This window comes from Pinus tabuliformis, chromosome 8 (assembly GCF_031772625.1).
Source record: "Pinus tabuliformis cultivar Carrire ecotype Pingquan chromosome 8, CPIR1, whole genome shotgun sequence".
NCBI lineage: Eukaryota > Viridiplantae > Streptophyta > Pinopsida > Pinales > Pinaceae > Pinus > Pinus tabuliformis.
In genome coordinates, this window is record NC_142294.1 from 1,718,161,907 (window position 1) to 1,718,184,600 (window position 22,694).

The 22,694-nt window shown below is 34.2% G+C and overlaps 1 protein-coding gene across 1 annotated transcript in view; it reads left to right on the plus strand.

Annotated features, from left to right (window-relative positions):
* The first annotated feature begins 830 nt into the window (after positions 1-830).
* The window catches only part of LOC149242920 (chloroplast envelope quinone oxidoreductase homolog), a 38,986-nt gene continuing 17,122 nt past the window's right edge, over positions 831-22,694 (plus strand). The window contains exons 1-2 of the mRNA XM_089367728.1: positions 831-896; positions 2,308-2,449. Of these exons, the coding sequence (XP_089223854.1) occupies positions 831-896; positions 2,308-2,449 (208 nt within the window). The remainder of the gene's footprint in view (positions 897-2,307; positions 2,450-22,694) is intronic.

Sequence of the window (22,694 nt, forward strand, 5' to 3'; positions counted from 1 at the left end):
AACCAGTCTTGATCTATAATTTAGCTAGTTATCATGGTGCTGAGGGGCACTCCATGTGCTGCAAGTGGTCCTTGACATTCAACCACTATGGGTTATGATTGATAGTTGTGCTTCTTTGTCTATCCTTTCACATTGTGTCCCTACTAATTTAAAGCTCATTTTATATAAATACAATTTGATACATTGGAAGAGGCCTTGGATTTTTCTCAATCATCAGTTCATGTTTGTAAGTATGAATACAATTATCCAAAAGTCAGGATCATGAAGTGTCTATCCTTTCACATTGTGTCCCTACTAATTTAAAGCTCATTTTATATAAATACAATTTGATACATTCAAAGCTCATTTTATATAAAATACAATTTGATACATTCAAAGCTCATTTTATATAAAATACAATTTGATACATTGGAAGAGGCCTTGGATTTTCTCAATCATCAGTTCATGTTTGTAAGTGTGAATACAATTATCCAAAAGTCAGGATCATGGAGTGTGGATATATTATGATGATATGCATATATAAATTAATTATATTAGATCTCTGGTCAACGATAAACTCTAAAACATCACAGATCAGCGTTTAATATTCCATGACATCATAACATTAAAAAATTAAGTTTCATCCCATTTGAACCAGAGATGATGTTAAAACAATCGAACGGGCTAAGTCACATACCTATATCCTGCCAAAGGCTCAAAGTAGTCCTTTTCATGAAAGCCATTTGATCAGCTGAAGACCAGCTCTGTTACATATCTTGTTAGATCGAAGCTGCTGCCATTGGAGCCATTGCTTGATAGAAATTTACTAAAAGCTTTTAATGGTAAAACAAATGGCTAGTCAACTCATGAAGGCAGTTCAATACAGTAGCTATGGCGGAGAAGCTGCAGCTCTCCAGGTAAAATTGTTGTTATATCTGAACTCACTTTTCAATGCTGGAACTGAAATATAGAATTTTCTGGTTTGCATCTCATAACATATAGTGTTTAAAACTGAAATACTGTTATCCACTTTAGAGAAACATCATTTTGCAGCTTGATTTTAGCGTTCATAGTAGTACCCACATCAAGGATTGAGTTATGAAACAATATATGAGATGCAGGGATTTCCAGAGGGGTGCCTCCCTTTTCCATAATTGCTCACTCTAAGTTAAAACATATATTTGTGTTTCTTTGGATTAGTTTATTTTATAGAAGAAATGACTTTTTTTTCACAATTATTTTTTGGTTAATTTTAATTAAAATTTGTCAATTTTTTTTTAAAACTTGAGTTTAAATTGTTTATTCTGTATAATTCAAGTGTCTCAAGGTTTTTCAGATTGCTGAATCTATTTATGTATTCAAAGATGTATTTTAAACTACAAAGATATCTTAAAATTCTATAGCTGGATTTTGGTGAATTCAAATGAAAAAGACTATTTCTTCTAAAAGTTAGACTAAGTCATTCCAAAATACTGTAAATATTTAAGAATTTTAATCAAAGTCAATTGTATTTCAGTTTGTTTATAATCTATACTAAACAAATTTATATTTATTTGGATTGCAAATTCCAAAAACTGTAGTCTAAAAATTATGTTTTTTTTGCCCTGAAAGTTATGGAAATTCCGGCCATATAAAAAATCCAAGTAAAAGCTGTCAAAATTCATAATTTTAGGTGCCTAGACGTTTTTGATGGTGTTGAATCCATTTCCACCATCAAAAGCATGATTCAAACTCTGCATCTATAAAGAATTTGAAATTTTTTGCCCGAATTCCGACCACTTTTAACCATCCAAACAATTCCTCTGGAACTCCATTCCAAAATATTCAACATATTTAAGAATTTTAAACAAAATCACTCATATTTGACTGGGTTTATAATTGATACTTAGAATTTGTATACTGAGCAAAGTTGATGAAACATGAAAAAAGTCAACTATTACTTTGTTCATATCCAATATCCACTATCCAAAATATTTCAAAATCTGCAATAACATAAGCTCAGGTAGGTTTTATTAGGCCGTTGAGAATGCTAAGGCTGCAGGGTAGTTCATATTTATGTTTTTTTGTGGCCTGCTCCTCTCTGATTTTTTTCAATCCTGAAAACAAAATCTTTTGTGGGCAGCTCTCCTCTGATCTTTTTCAATCTTGGGAAAATTCTTTTGTGGTCTGCTCTTCTCTGATCTTTTTCAATATTGAAAAAACTCTTCTGTGGCCTGCTTTTCTCTGATTTTTGAAAATTGATTTTTTCCATTGAATTGGAAAAGCATCCCATTGATCTTTTTCATTATAAAAAAAATTGCATGTCTTACACTATGTTCCATGTTGCAGAAGGTGGATATCCCAATCCCAGCCCCAAAGGAAGGGGAATTGTTGGTGAAGTTGGAGGCAGTAGGCTTGAATCCATATGATTGCAGATGTCAAAAAGGCCTTTTTCGTCCAATCTTTCCGCAGACGCTTCCTTGTACACCAGGCAAGGATGGACCTTTTTTCTCTTTTGTCTATATTTTCCTAATTCTTACAGGGTTGGGTAGCTTATAGAGTATCAATGTTCAACGGGATTACTTGCAAATTACTGTCTGCGTGAGATGATATTATTCATATCTATATCGACGTAGATTTATTTCAAGTAGCTAGGTCAACCAGATTGCGATGAAAAAATATGATGCGCTTAAAAAGATTCAGTTAAATAAAATTATTTTGATAAATGAGTATATGTTACAAATTGAAATTAAATATTATATTGCAGTATCACTCAATAGGTTTGGTCCATATTGGAATTAGGGTACAGGAGTTTTAATTTTAATTTGGATGGCAGTGGTCTTACCTGCTCACTAGTTGACAGTGACCGTGTTACTTCTTATTCTTACTATTTTAAGTTTAAAACATAGATTTATTAATTTAGTGTTAAAATTTTAAAACCTTTTATTTAAATTTATTAGTTTATTAATTTTTGTAACTAGGTTTTAAGTTTTATTATTTTCGTTTTAGGTAAATTTATTTTAAGTTTTATTACTTTAAGATTATAATAATAGGTTTTATTAAGTTTATAATAATATTAGGTTTTATGTAGTTGTGTTAAGTTTTATAATAATAATAACGTATAATATTAGATTTATAATGTAATATTAGGTTTAAAGAAATTTTATTTAGTTTAATAATATGATTACTAATATAATTAATAATAGGTTTTATTAAGTGTATATCAATCATATTTACTAATGTGGTTGTGTTAGTTATATTATTTTCTCTAGGGAAAATTGTAATTTTATTAATGAAAACAAAATTACATGTTGCAGATGCTCACAAAGCATTCAGTCATATTAGTCAAAATTGGTGTTCACAGATACAGTACATTTAAAATAAACTACCCAAAAAAGAAGAAAAATGGTTACCCTTTTTTCCCTTTCTTATTTTCTACCTTCCGCCATCCTCCTTGATTTGGAGTGGTCATTACAAGTGCTAGTTGGTTCTCTTCAATCATCCTTGGATTTTCCTTATTGGAATCCAAACTTTCAGAAACATGGTGTTGTTTGAAACCTCCCTTCTCCTTTTCTTCAGGTATCTTCTCTGACTGCATTGTCGAAACTAGAGTAATTGATGCTTCATGATTAGCTCCTCCATTTTCTACACTTTCTTGTGGATTCTGGGTTTCTTCATTGGTGGGGGGTCTATTTCCTCCTCATCCTCTTCGTCTTCAGACTAAGGCTCTGGAAATTTCCATCCCTTGGGTTTACTTCCAGTTTTCTTTTTCCTTCTTGGCTCTTTCTTGGCCGCAAGACATGTATTTTGTAGATGTCCTATTTGTTGACATATTCGGCACCTAAAAATCATGTTTTCAAAGTCTAAGAATTATGTCCAACATTGCTTGTTATGTGTAAAGAGGATTTGATCTGACAATCCTTTGCTAAGATCCACCTCCACACAAATTCTGGTGAAAGTGTAGATTCATTCTTCAACTCTTTGTGTATATGTCTTGATGTATCACCCTATGAGATTCCCAATTCCTTCTAGTACTTTATGGTGCCATAAATGAAGAGGGAGGTTATGTAATCTAACCCAAACCGACATTCTTGATACCACCATTGTATTGGCATCAAATTTTGGGAACCATGGGGTGACAAAAAGTCCCGCATTACCCCAAAACCATGGGCCCTCTCGTAATATATACTCTCATGCCTCAATGATTGAAAATTTACTATGAAGAAACCCCTGGAACATAGGTGAATCTCACAATTAATTGTCTAAGTTGTGAAGATCCACTGGTTTTGGCCAAAAACCATTCAATTTGCATATGATTACTTGAGATTCAAATGTTGTACGTAGATCATTTGTTTCTGAGATATATACAACCAAAGCTAGGACTTAATTTGGCTGCTCCACAATATAGGAGTTGGGTATATTGAGAGACTGATATGTTTTGGTTGATGCAATAGACTTCCCTTTAAGGACGTCTTTGAATGAAGTACCTTCATTTACTAGTCCCTTATTTGACTCTGATCCTTTGGGGAAACTGGATCTAGGCAAACCCCCCCTCAACCTCAGATTGACAAAAAATGAGGAATTTCGATCAAATCCTTGGTATGGGAGCAACATTTCATCTTAAAGAGATATGTTTGCACATATCTAACTTTGCATCTCCATTGGGATATTTGTTCTTTTATAGATCTCTCATTTAAGATCCAATACCAAAAAACACTTTCAAATCCCTGTAAGGAGAGATCTACCATATGTAGTCTTTACAAAAATTTCAAAGGAGGCCTCTTCTTCCAGCTCGGCTATAAGGCTATAATGCGTACACCTCTTTGTCAGATTTGGGAGTATATAAGGCAAATCTCCAATTATTGGAGCTTCAACAAGCCAACTCATGTCTTGATCCATGTATAAGAAGGGTGAAAACCATGCCGGAAATAGGTTGAGGACTCTGATCAAGAGATCTCTTGAGAAATTCCATTCCCAAAGAAAATCTACAAGACAAAACACTTGTTTGTGATCCCCATAACCTCGATATGTAAAAACCGCATCATATCTCCAGAGATCAGCCCTCGGATGAGGTAAGCGATCCAAATTTGTGTTGTAGAGGCTCGTCCCTCTGACCTCAATCTCATCTGTCATACATCTTTGCATGCATAAGCATGCGTTTTTTATAGTATTCCTATCAAAACCTTCATCGTCGGTGTTGCTCGTCCACTACTCGGCTTCAACATAACCTCCTGATCCAACCAGATCCCTCCCAATATTAATCCCTCCTTTGACGCCCACCGAGACAAAGGATCCCCAATACACAACATGATTTGATCACCTGAGGCATGCAAACACGTTGGGTCTATGCCTTCTACTTCGCAAACAAGGACTAGAACCCTAACATTCGACTCAACCATCACTCCTCAAATCTCACAAGTTTATATTATTTATCACATTATTAGTTATTAATATCATTTATATATTTATATCTATATTTAGAGAGTTATAATAAAATGTATAACTTTGGTGATAAATTAATTTTATTTGTTGCAATTATATATATATATATATATATATATATATATATAATTTAAAATATTAAATTTATTTTTAATATTTTTTAACATAGAATAAATTTGAAGTGAAAATAAATCTATATATTAATTCAAACTTTAAAAATAATTTTATATTAATATAAGATTTTATTAGGTACTTGTTAAAATGAAATAGAGTACAAGCATTCTTGTATTATATATATTTTTCAATTTAAATATACAAAGATAATTTATATTATTGGCAAAATAGAAATATAGTTATTTATAGGTTGGTGACTATCTCAAGGAAATCGATCTCTCCACCAATTTCACGTTAGTGAACTTGTTCATAACTTCAAAGAGACATATTGCATGTACTAAAGAAAATAAGATAATGCCCAACCCAAGTATTAAATAAAGTGGGTTGGGAATTTCTCTTCAATTAAGGCATCCCTAGACCTCCTAAGAGTCTTCTCTTATTTCATAGAAGTTGTTGTTTAGGCTAGCCCACACTCTATGATTAGAATTTCAATTCTAAAGACCCCCTCGCAGATTGCTTCAAATATATACTCAAAAACTCTAGTTATGTGCAAATTGTCTCCCTAATATGCTTTGTTCTTCTCTAGGGGTATTAACCAATCAATAAACTCCAATCTTTAAAAATTTGGTTTCTTGTGTGCGTGAGTGAACCACTTTAGATACCCATCCCAAATTTCCTTGAGAATTTGGTCTTAAAAAAGGCTTAGCCTTTTATTTTGCACCTCCTTCTCAACCTTCTCAATTTCATATTTAACCATGACAAAGCATTTGCCATGGTAAATTTTCTTAACCTCCCACACTTCACCATTGACCCTGGAAGAAGGAGTGGGGTGTCTTGAGGAAGAGACCCTACCAACCCCTGCATTACGTTTCCTCTTTCTCTCATCTCTATCTCAGCCAAGACAACAAGCCATGTGACTTATACCAAATAGATAGCACTATGAGATAGAGACTAAACTATAAAATCCCCCAAATAGAAACAATATTGAACATAGGAGTTCAAACTTCACCCTTGCTAAAAGTGTGCTAACCTTGGCTCTTCCTTTGGCCACATTGAAAACTTCCTTTGTGAGAGCCACTTACAAAGTTAAATTCTTGTCCCATCCCAAACCAAACACATAAACCAAACAAACCAAAACAAAAGCCTATGTGACAATGATGTGGAGGGATTGAGGAAGGCATGCTAGTTCGCCACCACACCTCTTTTCTCTCCATCATTGGCACTCTTAAGAGATTATTAGTTGTATTCATCCAACCAACTAAGGAGAAGGCTACCACTACATCCATTAAAGGGCTTCGTTTGTCCTTCTATAGTTGTACCATAGCCCGTCATGATAGCATAACCTAAATTTTGCCTTCTCCCACCTTGTAATTCATTACTAGTTGCACCCATGACCAATCTCTGAAACCTTCCTTTAACATCATTGTGTTAATTTGGACTAGAAGAAACTCACACTTCTCCCATCATTTCCCCTCCCTTCGCACTAAGTGACTAAAAATTACACCTACCTCAAATATAATGGAACTAACCAATTATTCGAAATAGTAAACCTATGACATAGATAAGTTGTCACGTTCCACCTATCAACATTCTACCATATATAATTTAATAGTTAAAAATAAATATTAATTTATAAGAGATTACATATTTAAATAAATAAATATATATATATATATATATATATATATATATATAAACAAAAACCTTATAAAAATTCAATATTAATAGAAACATGGCGAGACTAAAAATAATCGAATACCCTAAATAACCACAAGATGGCCATACTTAAAAGTTTAATAAAAAATGTACACCCCTTCCCATGTGGATGGATGTGGCCTTCTCATGGTCTTGGGAAGGGCTCCTTCATGCTTTTAGTTTAAAATCATAATTCATGTTGTTGAACAAAACACGTTCTGCGCGTTACTTGTTCTGAGGTGATCATTGAAAGCATTTTTAAAGATTTTACAATATCATTCCATTATAGCATAGAAGTTTTAAATGAAAATAAAATAAAAGATAATATAATGTTGAAGAAATTTTAGTGAGGGTGATAAAATTTATTTTATTTTATTGATAAATTTTTTTTGTTAATTTATTATTATTTTAAAAAATTATATTATTTAAAATAAAATTTTAATGAATATAAGTGAGCAAAGTTTTATTCATTTAAAATGTTTTTAAATTTCAAAAGTAGAATCTTTTACTTTTAACTCATTAAATCAATTTTAAATTTTAGAAAAAATCTATATATATTATTTTTCACTTATTTTATAAAAATATATATGTCATATTATGTTTTTTTTAGTTAAGACTAACCTAAGTACTCACGGGGATTTGAACTGGTGACCTATCGCAAGGAGTGCCTTAACAGTGCACCCATTCACTTTCAATCCAAAGCCCCATGGGCTATATGTCATATTATGTTAGGAATTTAGAGAAATTTTATAATAACATAAATAATATAGTTGGTCTTATATTAGTATAGCTATTTATACTAAAGGGAAGTTAAAGAGTATCCCTTTATCAATTTGCTGAACTCTTCCTAACTTCTTTTCTATAAAAATAGTTACTTCCTATTTTAATTTTACTTTCTATTTAATTTAATTTTTTAGTTTTAGTTTTGGTTTCAATTTAATTTGTTTTTATGTTTTTATTTGTTAGTTGAAGACAACTAAGAATATATTGAATTTCATTTATTTATGTAAATTAATGAAAATCAAAATTTTTGGAATTTTTTTTAAAATAGTCACAATTATCCATCTAATTTATTTATTTAATATAAGTTTTTTCTAATAAAAATTACAAACTATGTGTTGTTTCGAAACTCCATGGATAACATTCTAGCGATGCTAAGAGCTAGCATAGCAGTGCAATCCCTAGGTGATTTTGATGGAAATTACTAAAGCCATACATTAAAAGTGTCAAAATTCACATTATCTAATAAAAAAAATTAGAAATAGTATGAATTTCATATAAAAAATTATTTTAAACATTTTAAATATGTTGTACAACATTTTTTTTTGGTTTTTTTTCTAATAAAATAATGTAAAATCATAAATGTAAAAGAAAAACTATATAAAATAATGATTGGTTTTTTTTTTGTTTGTAGGATAAGTAATTATAATTTGATTATTTTGTTTAAGGAAGTTTACATAATCTTTTTGAGTGGATTTTTTTTAATCAACATAGATTAGTGTTAACTAGGATCTATCAAGCATCAAGAAAAATAACTCTCTCAAAATGAAAATATCTTTTGAATGCAAAATTTGAGAAAATGTTTACACTTCTTAAATAGCTAAGTCAACAAGATTGCGATGAAAAAAGATGATGTATTTTGATAAATGAGTATATGTTACAAATTTTATTAAAGAAATTGAAATTAGATATCATATTGCAGTAATTGCCTCAATAGGTTTGGTCTATATTAAAATTATTGGAGTGTAAGAATTATTGAGATAACTATTAATCATAATGTTTGGTTAGAGGAAATAAATGGCATGATTTTATTTCACTCCAAATTTCACTGCTTGAACCTGAGTGTTTATCAAAAAATAATATATTGAATTATATGAACTTCCATATGATACTTTTGTATTGTTGGAGAAGATAAAAGATAAGGATTTTTATTTCACTCCAAAATTTCACTACTTGAATTATATAAACTTCAAACTAATATATATTGAATTATATAAACTTCTATATGACTGTGACACTTTTGTAGTATTCCCTTCTCATTCTTCCATGGTTAGAGAAATGTACTGTCACCTGGATCAAGCAATTCGTTTAGTGATGTTAAAGAGTGACGGCCCATTGTTTGATGGCAGTGGTCTTACCTGCTCAGTGGTTGATGTTGACCATGTTCCTTCCTCACAGTGATGGCTTTTTGGTGATTGCCAAAGGCATTAGGGCAGTAGGTTTTAATAGTTTATAATTTATAATTTTTAGTTTTATTTTTTAAGTTTAACTTTAGGGTTTAGGTTTATTAATTTAGTTTTCAAAGTTTATTATTAAAAAAATTTATTATTTTTTTAATTAGGTTTTAAGTCTTTTTTTTTTGTCAAGTTGTTTACGATTCTTCACTTGACCTATGGACATCTAAGCTATCAAAGTCATTAGGGGTAGGGGATAGTATATGGCCTGGGCTACACCAATCCTTAGCTCACTAGATTTTTTAGCATGTTTCCTCCCCCTAGCACAGGATTTGATCTTGGGTTGCCTTGTTGACAAGGCCCATCCTCAACAAGTTGTGCCAATGGGACTTGACTAATTAGGTTTTAAGTTTTATTAATTAGGTTTTAAGTTTTATTATTTAGGTTTTTAGTAAATTCTTTTTTTTTCTTTTCTTTTATTAATTTTTTTTTGGAAAAAAGTCGTAATTTCTATTAATATATAAGAAATTACATTTTGTAGATGCTTGAGCATATGCATGTGGAGGCAACATTGCCTATCAAGTTCAAAAGAACAAAAAAGATCCAGATATGTATTCTCCACGTAGGGAGCCTTGATATCATTTCATCTGATTCCTGTGTCTGTTCTCTGTATAGAGAAACTGTATCAAAATTTTTCCGTCTCTTTTCAGAGAGAGAATTTAAACATCAAAATTGGTACCATATGTCTTAAACAGTAGTTCAAGTGCAGTAAAATATAAATAGCATAATATATACAAGTGTTTAAGCAAAAATAAATGGGCCTATAGCCCATGTTCTCGGAGATCAACAAAAGGTTTGTGGTAATGTTGGTAGAAAGTCCCATCAATCTCTTCCTGTATCAACCAATCATCGCTCTGTCTAAGCGCTGCCTCTTTGGATAGGAAATATGCCCCCGAGTTGCGCTCCCTGTAAATGTGATGACAGGTAAATGAGTCAAAAGTAGCAATCAATCTGTGAGCCTCATCCAGAATATGCCTCAATGAATATGCATTGCAATGTGATGCTCTATTTAACCAATTGCAAACAATTTTGGAATCCCCAAAGAGTTGAAGATGTCTGCAATGCTTTTCTAATGCAAAGTGTATGAGGTGTTTTGTAGTGCATAATTCAACAAAATTGTTTGTTCCCCTCCCTAGTCTCATTTGTATTTTGAAGCAATGTGATTCATTTAGGTATAGTATGGCTCGTCCACCACAACCCGCCTCCTGAGTGGATCCATCAAAGTATGCCCATGGAATAGCCTTGTCAATGTCTTCAGGCTTGATAATTTGGGGAGGGGAATTAGAATCTTCCTCGGGTAGGAGATCAAAGTCTGCAGAGGTTCTGATTATAATAGCAGGCCAGTGTGGGTTCTTTACATTAAATATAGACTGATTCCTAGCGATCCATTATGACCAACACATAAGTAAAGGCATATTTATGGCTTTTCCATTGTGGTTTTCACACCATAGACTCCAGGCATCCATGATGTTCCTACCTTGCTAGTTTTTTAAAAAAGGATAGTGTGCAATGATGTAGCTCCATTGTTCCTTGATGATGGGGAAATTTAGGAAGAGATGTTCAGTACTCTCCTCGTCATTACGATAGAGATGACACTAGAATGGACCATGGAAAGCTCTCTTCATCAAATTGAGACCAGTAGGAATCTTGTCAAATAGTATATTCCACATAAGTAGGTGGGCTCGTGGAGCAGCTTTGAGTTTCCAGAGTGCTTTCCAAGTAGGGTTGATGTGCTGGGGTTTGTAAGGTTCCATCAACTTTAGATATCCATCCTTTGGAGAGTATGTGCTGTGCTTTGCAAATGCCCAGACAATCTCATCTAGTCCTTCAGTTATCCAAATATGTGCCTGAGTAAGGGCTTCAGTGTAGTCATACCATTCCTGCTGCCATTGATGTGGTATATCCAAATCTTGTGCTGTTTTCCAGGCCTGTAATAGTATGGATGAGTTGGTGTTGTCTGCTATATGTCTGATATGAGTGATGTCCCTGATGTGAAGGTGTCGTATCAACTCTGTTGGCAATCTGTGTGCATTGCCACAGCTAATCCATGGGTCCATGCCAATACGGACTGCATTTCCTTCCTTGATTCTCCATGTTATACCTTCCCGGATGAGAGGAATAGAGTTGATTACTACCTTCCAGATGTTGGATATGTTGTTGTTGACCCTGTGCTGTTGTCTGAACTAGTCCATCATATCCATAGGCCAGATGTATTTTGCATGAGCAACTCGGGTCTAGAGACTATTTGTAGTGATGAGTTGCCAGTCGAGCTTTGTCGCCAGTGCTTTGGAGAATAAATCCAGTATTTTTATTCCCCAACCGCCCCATTTCTTGGGCTTGGAAATCGTGTCCCATTTAGCCCATGCAAATAATTTGTTTGGCTAGTTACCTTTCCAAAGAAATCTACAGCATAAATTTTGAAGTCTGTTCAAGATTCCTCTTAGGATCTAAGCAAGAGTCATCCAAAACACAATAGTAGCTTCTATCACAGACTTAATGAGAACTAGCCTTCCCGCACGAGAGAGATATATGTGATACCAAACATTAAGGTGTTTCTCCACTTTGGCAATAAGCCAAGTCCAGTCTGCGATCTTGTATCCATATGGTTTAAGCCTGAAACCCAGATATTTCAATCCGTCCTCCAACTTCAGTAAAGTGAAGGGAAAACACTGTGTTGTGAACACGATCTCATGCTGTGTGCAACCAAAGGCTGTAAGTGTAGACTTGTTATCATTAATAATCATCCCCGTTGCCTACTGAAAAAGATTGAAGATATTCTGTAGGACCGTAGTATCCCCAATACTGCCATTTAAGAAAATGAGAACGTCATCAACGAATAAGAGATGAGTGAGAATACAGTTCTCTGTGATCTTGATATGTGCCATGTGACCCCTGTTCCGTGTTGATATGATAGCTCTTCTTAGTCCTTCCATGATTAGCAGGAAAAGTAGTGGGGAGAGTGGACATCCCTGCCTAATTCCTCTCTCCGATAAAGAAAACGGGGTGGCTTCCCCATTTAAAAGAACACTATAAGAAACATCCGTAATGCAGCACATTATCCATTTGATAAATGGTTAGGGAAATTCAAGATGAGTCAGTAAAAGTCTGATATAGAGCCAATTTGTTCTGTCAAAAGCCTTAGATAGGTCCACTTTCAACATCATGACTTTCAATTTCCTCATTTGTACCGAATGGAGGAATTCTTAGGCCGTGACAATGGCCTCATGTATTTGTCTATGCTTAAGGAAAGAAAATTGTTCTGAGGAAATATGGTTTGATAGAATAGGCTTTAGGCGATTTGCGATGATCTTGGCAGTGATCTTGTAAAGGCGGTTGCAAAGAGATATGGGTCTGAAGTCATTGAAAGAGGTAGGACGACCAGATTTCAGAATTACGACTATAAAAGTGGATTACATGGCTGAGGATAACCTGCCTCTCTTTCTGCAGCCCTCCACAACTTTAAGCAGGTCATCCCCTAGGATTTCGAAGAAAGAAATATAGAATTCAATTGTCGATCCGTCAGGGCCAGGACTCTTGCCTTTCTTGAACCATTTGATAGCAGCCTCCATTTCTTCCTTATACACTTCCTTCGTAAGGTCCTCAACATCCTCCTGTTCCACAAATCTTGGAAAGTGTTCTTCAATTTTCATGATTTCCATGATATTAATAGACCTTGGTGCCTTGTATATGATTTTAAAGTGAGCAGTGGTTAGACTAGCCAGATCCCTCTGAGACATGACTAATTGTCCCTGTTCATTTTGTAGCTCCCAAATGGTGTTTATTGTTCTTCTACCATTGGAAAATTTGTGGTAGAACTTAGTATTATCATCTCCTTTAGTGAGCTAGATTGCCCTGCTTCTGAGTCTCCAGCTCTCCTCTCTATCCTTCAGTATTTGGGTCCGCTTCTTGATGAGGGAGGAGTAGTGTTCTTTATGTTCTTGTGATATGAAAGTGCCATCCGAGGAGTCTTCATGAGTGGCAATGGCCAGCTCTGCTTCTTGCAGTGTGTTGTCGTCATTCTTCCGCTTCTGATGTGCCCAAGTTCTAGAGATCCCCTTCAGAGCTTTCAGTTTGCGGATAAACCCTTCTGAGTGGTCCTAGCTTTCCCAGATAGGATGGGACTGCCAGAATTCAGTTACCATTTTTATGTATGATGAGTCCTTGAGCCACGAGGCATTGAATTTAAATGGGCCTTTTGTCCTCTGATTATTGTCTTCCAGCTCCATATATATAGGGCGATGGTCAGATATACCCCCTGTCCCAACCCATTGCCTGATGTGTGGGTGGGTATTTAATAATGTTTCCTTAATGAGGTATCGATCCAACCTTCTTGCCAAACTATGATTTCTACTTCGATTATTTGTCCAAGTATGCTGAATCTTGGTAGATGGGATGTCTACCCATTGATGATCCTCAAGCAAGGTGGAGATCATATCAGATAAACCATCCACTTGGACGAGGTGTCCCCAAGATTCACTAAAACCCAAAGAGAAATTTAAGTCTCCACCAAGTATGATGTTGTCAGCCTGCAGAAAGTCTGTGTCTAATAATCTTCTCCAGTAATTTTCCCTATCCAAACAAGGACCATATACATTCATAATATGGAATTTAGATTCCAAAGAGGAGGAATATATATCCACACCAATATATCCCCTTCCTCCCCATATATTTCTGAGGTCAATAGTTTTGTTACAAAAACCACTAGCAATGCCCCCAGATCTCCCAGTCGCATCCAGGACATGAAAAGTCCAATTCAGCATCCAAGAATTTAGAAGGGCTAATAAGGGCTTCAACCGAACAGAGGGTTTCTTGTAAAAAAATGATATCCACCAGAGCCGAAGTGAGGAGTCTCCTAAGTGATAGTTATTTAAGAGGGCTAGAAATCCGTCGACAATTGAAAGAAAGGATCTTCATGGAGGGTGTGGGAGAGGGCCATTCCTTGCTCTAAGGGCCTTAACAATAGTTTGTTGTCTCCCAAGGGCAACCTCCTCTCTCGACATATGCCTGGCTCTAGTGATGTGAGATGGGCGCCCTCTGGATGGTCTATGCGAGGTAGGGGCAGCGTCCAGGTCCAATCCAATCGCATCACATCCTCTATCCCTAGATCTGGATCTCAGGGAGTATCTAGGAGATATAGAGGGAGAGGGGAGTGGCCTTGTGGGGAGGGGGGATGATGTAAGAGATGGATGATAGGGGGCTGTAGGGGAAGGGAGCAATGTAAGGGGGAGGAGAGGGCCCGTCCCAGGGTACCCAAAGACAAGTGCTCCAAAGAGGAAGTGTAGGAGGAGAAAGATGGAGATGTATGGGGATAGGATGCATTAATATAATTATGGGATGCAATAGCAGCAGTAATATCAAATGAAGGAGTAAAGAGAGAGCAAGATGTAGATGACATACCGCGTGGAGTGATATCCTCCTTGGCCAGTCTGGGGCTCATCAGTGGAGAAGGGGATGGAGGATTTGTAGCTGCGATCCCCCTGTCAATGCCTGAATTGATAGAAGCCCCTTGAATGTCTTCAGTAGCCATATGGGTCTTCTCCAAATTGTCGTCCTTTTCAGGCTGATTAGGAATGTCTCTAGGCAATTCCGCTTCCCTGTCTCATGCAGTAAACATGTTCTTGCGATTGAGAGAGCAATCTCTAAATAAATGACCAACCTTGTGGTATCTCCTGCAATGATATGGTAAGCCCTCATAATCAATCATCTGTTTACGGGATGTATTCCTCCACAATATGGTGATATGCTCTTTTAGTCCTCCTCTAGTATCCAGATTGATGAGAATTCTGGCATATGCCATCATGCCAGTGGTCTAGTACGATTTGTCATATTCCATATAGGTGCCAATGGAATTACCAATCCGCCTGAAAATATCCTCAAACCAATATTGCAGAGGTAGACCCGGGAGTCGAATCCATACCGGTCCAACGCCAATTTGCTTAGTCTCCGGGTTGAAAAGAGGTGTCCATCGTTTCAAAAGTACCGGGGCGTGTTCAAAATGCCAATAGGAAGACAAAACCCAGTTGGTATGGTCAGCTCGAGCAAATCTCAGAGCAAACCATCCCCTCACAAAAGTCTGAACGAATGGGATGTCCACCAAATGGTGCCCCCAAACCTCTGTTGCCCAATTCTTCAATTGGGTAGCCGTGTAATTCCTACCTCTGATGTGCCCCACCAGAACCCTGTCTGCAAAATCCATAGTTTCTCCCCACTAAATGTCTTCTTCAAGCCAGAGGATAATGTCGTCCACCTTGGTCTTGTGACACTTATATTTCTTCTTGGACACCGAACGATGAGTTTGAACTGGAACCCTCTCCAAATTAGGGCCCAAGGAAACAGGGGTAGGGTTAGGGTTATTCGAGGTAGGGTTAGGGTTCCCAGCCACGGAAGGTATGGATCCAGTGAGCGGTGGAACGGAGGTGAAACTTCCTGATAGTGGAGCGGAGGCGGTCGGGTGAGGATGTCCGGCAGTCGAGGGTTCAATACCAGTGAAAGCAGCTTGTGGGTCAACTTGTTGAGGTGGCACCCCAAAAATGGGAGGGTCCAAACCAGGGTTAGGGTTTATACAGGTCGAGATGAAATCGAGGGTAGCCGAGGAAGACGGAGGTGTAGAGAGCGACAGCCAAGTGGGCGGCTCATCTGGGAGAAAAACAGCGTGAGGCTGCGATGGTTTAGCATGAGAAAAAGTCTCAAATTTCCAGAGAAGCCATAGCTATACATACCTACAGATGCGGAGTACATGGACTGCCAGATGGAGACTGCTTACAATGGATCTTCCGAATAATCAACGACATCGAGTTCATCCGTGTTGACGGCTGCACCTAGAAACGGAGGAAACCTCAGAAATGCTGGCAACGGAGGTCGCGAAACGGTAACAGACGACCTCAGATAATGATAGGAGTAGCAGTCGAGCAGGGTTGAATAACAGAAGGTAAAAAAAGATAGATAGTAGGTAAACCCTTATATCACCAACAGGTTAACAGGAGATACGGAAAAGGGAACCGTAGATGATCATGTGCGGCTGGGATGTCGTTAGGTGTAACCGAACCAGGTCGCAGGGTAATCTGCAGTGTCAAGTAGCACCCTAAAACCCTCATCCAAACCATTCGCAAGAACTTAACCCTAGGCGCTCCATCTTTTCTATTTTAGGTTTTATTAGTATAGGATTATAATAATAATATGTTTTATTAAGTTTATAATAATATTAGATTTTATGTGGTTGTGCTAGGTTTGATAATAATAATATATAATATTAGATTTATAATGTAATAGTAGGTTTAGAGAATTTTTATTCAGTTAAAAATGTTAATATATACCTCTTTATTGGTATATATCAACCATATTTACTAATGTGGTTGTGCTAGTTTATATTAGTTTTTACATTATTAAATATTAATATCATTTATATATTTATATCTATATTTATATTTAGAGAGTTATAATAAAATGTATAGATTTGATGGTAAATTAATATATATCTATATATCTAAATATAAATATAGATATAAATATATAAATGATAAATATATATTTAAAATAATAAATTAATTTTTAATATTTTTTAATTTATAATAAATTTGAAGTGAAAATAAATCTATATATTAATATAATATTTTATTAGATATTTGTTAAAATGAAATAGAGTATCAACATCCTTGTATTATATATATTTTTCAATCTAAACACACAAAGACAATTTATATTATAGACAAAATAGAAATATAATTATTTATAGGTTGGTGACTACCTCAAGGAAATTGTTCCCTCCAATTTTATATTAGTGAACTTCTTCATGATTTCAAAGAGACATATTGCCTGTACTAAAGAAAATAAGACAATACCCGGCCCAAACATCTAATAAAGTGGGGTGGGAATTGCTCTTCAATTAAGGCATCCCTAGACCTCCTAAGAGTATTCTCTTATTCCACAAAAGTTGTTGTTTAGGCTAGCCCACACTCTATTATTAGAATTTCAATTATAAAGAACCCCTTGCACATTGCTTCAAATTTACACTCAAAAACTCTAATTATGTGCAAATTGTTTCCCTAGTATGCTTTGTTCTTCTTCAAGGCTTAAGCGACAAGGGTATTAGCCAATCAATAAACTCCAATCTTAAAAAACTTGGTTTCTTGTGTGCGTGAGTGAACCACTTCAGATACCCATCCCAAATTTCCTTGAGAATTTGGTCTTAAAAAAGGCTTAGCCTTTTATTTTGCACCTCCTTCTCCAACTTCTCAATTTCATATTTAGCCACGACAAAGCATTTGTTATGGTAACTTTTCTTAGCCTCCCACACTTCACCAGTGACCCTCGAAGAATGAGTGGGGTGTCTTGAGGAAGAGACCCTACCAACCCCTGCATTACACTTACTCTTTCTCTCATCTCTAGCTCAGCCAAGACAACAAGCCATGTGACTTATACCAAACAAATACCACCATGAGATAGAGACTAAACTATAAAATCCCCCAAACAGAAACAATATTGAAAATAGGAGGTCAAACTTCACCCTTGCTAACCGTGTGCTAACCTTGGCTCTTCCTTAGCCACATTGAAAAATTTCTTTGTGAGAGCCACTTACAAAGTTAAACTCATTTCCCATCCCAAACCAAACAAACCAAAACAACAACTATGTGACAACAAAGTGGTGGGATTGAGGAAGGCACGCTAGTTCGCCACCACTCCTCTTTTCTCTCCATCATTGACACTCTTAAGAGATTATTATTTGTATTCATCCAACCAAGGAGAAAGCTACCGCTACATCCATTAAAAAGCTTTGTTTGTCCTTCTATAGTTGTGCCATAGCTGGTCATGATAACATAACCTAAATTTTACCTCCTCCCACTTTGTAATTCATTACTAGTTGCACTCATAACCAATCAGTGGAACCTTCCTTTAACATCATCGTGTTAATTTGGACTAGAAGAAGCTCACACTCCTCCCATCATTTCCCCTGAATGACTAAAAATTACACCTAACTCAAATATAATGGAGCTGACAAGTTATTTGAAATAGTAAACATATGACATAAATAAGTTGTCAAGTCCCACCTATCAACATCCCACCACATATATAACTTAATAATTAAAAATAAATATTTATTTATAAGAGATTACATATTTAAATATATATAAATAGATAAACTTTATAAAAACTCAATATTAATAACTTAATAGTTAAAAATAAATATTTATTTATAAGAGATTATATATATATATATATATATATATATATAAACCTTATAAAAATTCAATAGAAACATGGCGAGAAAAATAATAATCGAATACCCTAAATAACCACGAGATGGCCACACTTAAAAGTTTAATCAAAGATGTACACCCCTTCCCATTTGGATGCATGTGGCCTTCACATAGTCTGGGGAAGGGCTCCTTCACGCTTTTAGTTTAAAATCATAATTCATGTCGTTGAACAAAACACGTTCTGCGCGTTACTTGTTCTGCGGTGATAATTGAAAGAATTTTTAAATATTTTACAATATTATTGAATTATAGCATAGAAGTTTTAAATGAAAATAAAATAAAAGATTATGTAATGTTGAAGAAATTTTAGTGGGTGATGATAAAATTTATTTAATTGTCAAATTATAATTTTTTTTTAAATGAATTATAACTGAGCAAAGTTTTATTTATTTAAAATGTTTTTAAATTTCAAAAGAAGGATTTTTTTTTTTTTTTTTACTCGTTCCATCAATTTTAAATTTTGGGAAAAATCTATATATTTTATTTTTTTACTTATTTTATAAAAATATATATTTCATATTATGTTAGGAATTTATAAACGTTTTATAATAATATAAATAATATGGTTTGTCCTACTAAATGGAAGTTAAAGGTTATCTTTTTATTAAACTCTTCTTAACTCTATTTTTTATAAAAATGGTTACTTCCTATTTTAATTTTACGTTTTATTTAATTTAATTTTTTAGTTTTAGTTTTAATGTAATCTGTTTTTATTTGTTAATTATAATGTTGAAGACAATTAAGAATGTATCATTTTTATTAAATTTCACTTATTCATGTAAATTATTGAAAAACAAAATTTTTGGAAGTCTTTTTCATAATAGTGACCGCTATCCATCTAATTAATTTATTTAATATAATTTTTTTCTAATGAAAATTACAAATTATGTGGCTTATGAGGCATAGAATAGAGGGTGACACTTTGTGGTGAAAAGGTTATTGTTTCGAAATTCTATGGCAAAATTCCAGTCATGTTAAGGGCTAGTGTGGCAGTGCAATCTCTAGGTGATTTTGACGGCTTAGATGCCCCTGGGTCGCAGGTGATTTTGACGGCTTAGATGCCCTTGGTCCCAGTTACTGAAGCCACACATTAAAAGTGTCAAGACTCACATTATCTAATAAAAAAAATTAGAAACATTGTGAATTTCATAATAAAAAAATTATTTTAAACATTTTAAATATGTTGTACAATATTTTTTTGTTTTTTTCTAATAAAATAATGTAAAATCATAAATGTAAAAGAAAAACTATATAAAATAATAATTGTTTTTTTGGGTTTGTAGGATCAATAAGTGGACTTTTTTTTTTAATCAGCATAGATTCATGTTAACTCTGGATCTGGATCTATCAAGCGCCAAGAAAAATAAATCTCTCAAAATGAAAATATCTTTTGAATGCAAAATTTGAGAAAATGTTTACACATAGAGATATTTGATTCGTGTAGACACTTATACATTCAAAGTTATGTTGGCTCTTTCTAATAGTATTTAGTGAGTCGAGAGGTTCATTCTACAGCAAGTGTGAAGACAATGTGTAAGTATGTATGTGCCTCTTAAAATAAAAATAAATATTCTCTAAATAGAAAAACAATTTCGCCCTATAAAAAAAATACTATGCATATTTAATTAGTTGCCCATATGACCTCATATAATTTCATGTAAAGTAATTCAAAGTAAACAAAAATATGTGAGTAAGATATTTAAACCTTATACTTTTCAAAAATGTTTTAACATGTGATATCAACTTAATATATATCTATATATAGAAAAAATGTTAAAGAAAATGTTTTAATGTTGTATAGAATAAAATATCCAATGTGGGTTATGAATAAAATATTTTAATATGAATTAACATTGATGTATACTTAAAAATATATTAATAACAAAAAAACTAGTTGAATGCACATGTTATGTAACATTCAAATAATAAAAAATTACACATTGCTTTTTGCACTCTAAAATAAGTTTGCACCTAAAGAAATTTTATCCCTCTCAACTCATGTTAGATCATTGGTTAAGATGGATCTACGCTAGTATTATATACCATCTTAGATCCATCTTAACTTGGAATCTATCAGGGCCCAAAGGGATCAAATCTCTTAAGATGAAAACCTCTTTTTGAACACATAACTTAAAGAAAGTTTTGTAACTGTAGAGATTTTATTCCTCTAAAAGCTTAGTAGATACAAAGTCAATGGATTTATGTTGGTTCTTAATAATATTATTTATATTTATATAAATTTCACTTATTTATATATAGAAATATTCCTGTTTTTAATTTGATTAAAATCGCCATAATAAATATAGTTTTTTTTTTTTAAGAAATGGATATGAAAGTGTTATTAAAAAAGAAAGTTGGGATCCGCCCCTAATCGTTACATTTCTTCAAAATTTCTAATATCCCTTGTGGATTTAACATTGAGCACAAAGACTTAATTCAAAACCTCAAGCGAGAACTTCATAATAAAAAAAAAAAATCATTTTCTATCTAAAGATTTTCCAAAATACCCCCAAGATCCAAATACATTTGCTTTCCATTTCTTACTGCTTAATGATTTGACTTTGTCAGGCTTCTCATTTTCCTTGGCGAGATGTTTTTGTCCTTTTTCCTTACTTGGATCTAGATTGCATTTTCTAATGGATCCAACCCGCATTTTTAATGGATCTGTGGAATTGCTCTTTTGAGAATGGACTTTGTTGTCTTTATCAATTTTTCCATATGCCTAATCAACCTAGGAAATTGCATCTCTGTCCTTGTTTTTGCAAGATCCACGATTCACAAGAGTTTGTTGGGCTTTATCCTCCTCTGTTTCTAAATTTGGTGGGTCCTCTTTGACATGCATTTCTTTCTGATTGTATTTTACTTCCTTTGGTGAATCCTCTTTGACATGCACTTCTTCTTGAATTTATTTTTATTGCTCCTTGACCTAGGTCTCTTCTTCCTCGTATACAATATAATTTTCTATTTGAGCACCTTCCCACCATTTGGGCCTCCGACTATTTTTTTGGACGCTATTATTCTACAATCACTTGGAGAAATTCTTGATTAGATGCTTTGTTTCTTAACATGCTTGGCATCAGAATGAAACATTTTCATAGTCAAGCTTCTAAACCCATACATAATCTGGAGTTGTTAGATTTATCTTGATAAGAAAACCTTCATAAACCCATCTCCACACATATTCAAGCATATGTCTTGAGGAAATGCTCAATTTCTAAACTATGACAATAAAATTTCCCTATTGCATTTCTAATAGAAGTTAATGAAGTGAGATTCCAATAATGCGGGGGCATATTCAAGAGCCTTACCCAAACTGGAGTCAAGGAGATTGTCGTTATGACTAAATCAAAAGTAGGAGACTAGGGATGGGCGAAGGGACCAACACTTCCCCAAACCATGGCCCAAAATCCCAAATAATCTTCTTATCCTCAAGATTGTCAAAGACGACAACAAGAAAACCCCAAGCGAGAGGGTGAATATACATATCATTAGACAATAGAGGTTTCCACAAATTAGAAATCCACTTGTGGAGATCATTAATTCACTACTGAAACCCATTGAATATACATACCAAACCTTGTTTGGAATTTTTATTTTCACAACTGAAGGCTTCATCACCCAAGGTAACATCAAAAGTAGGCGCTTCTTGAAGTCGATAGAACAGATCCGGATTTCAACATGGCACTATAAAAAACCTTGTCTTGATTTTTCTGAGAAGAAGAGCTTTCAAAACCAATTGTCGTTCCTTCAAGATATACTTTTTTCTTCACTGAATCACAGAGATTCACTATTATTCAAAATGCAGGAGTTGTGTTGCAGAGATCTACAAGGAGATCCATACAATATGTGTATGGATCAACCAGTTAAGGAAAAACCTAGCCACTACAAGGTTATTCAAAGTTTTTTTCATTACTATAATACATAGAGTTGTGACGTAAATACACTTATGGCATTTTTCTTTAATATGTTTTATAAATTTTTAATGCAATATACATAG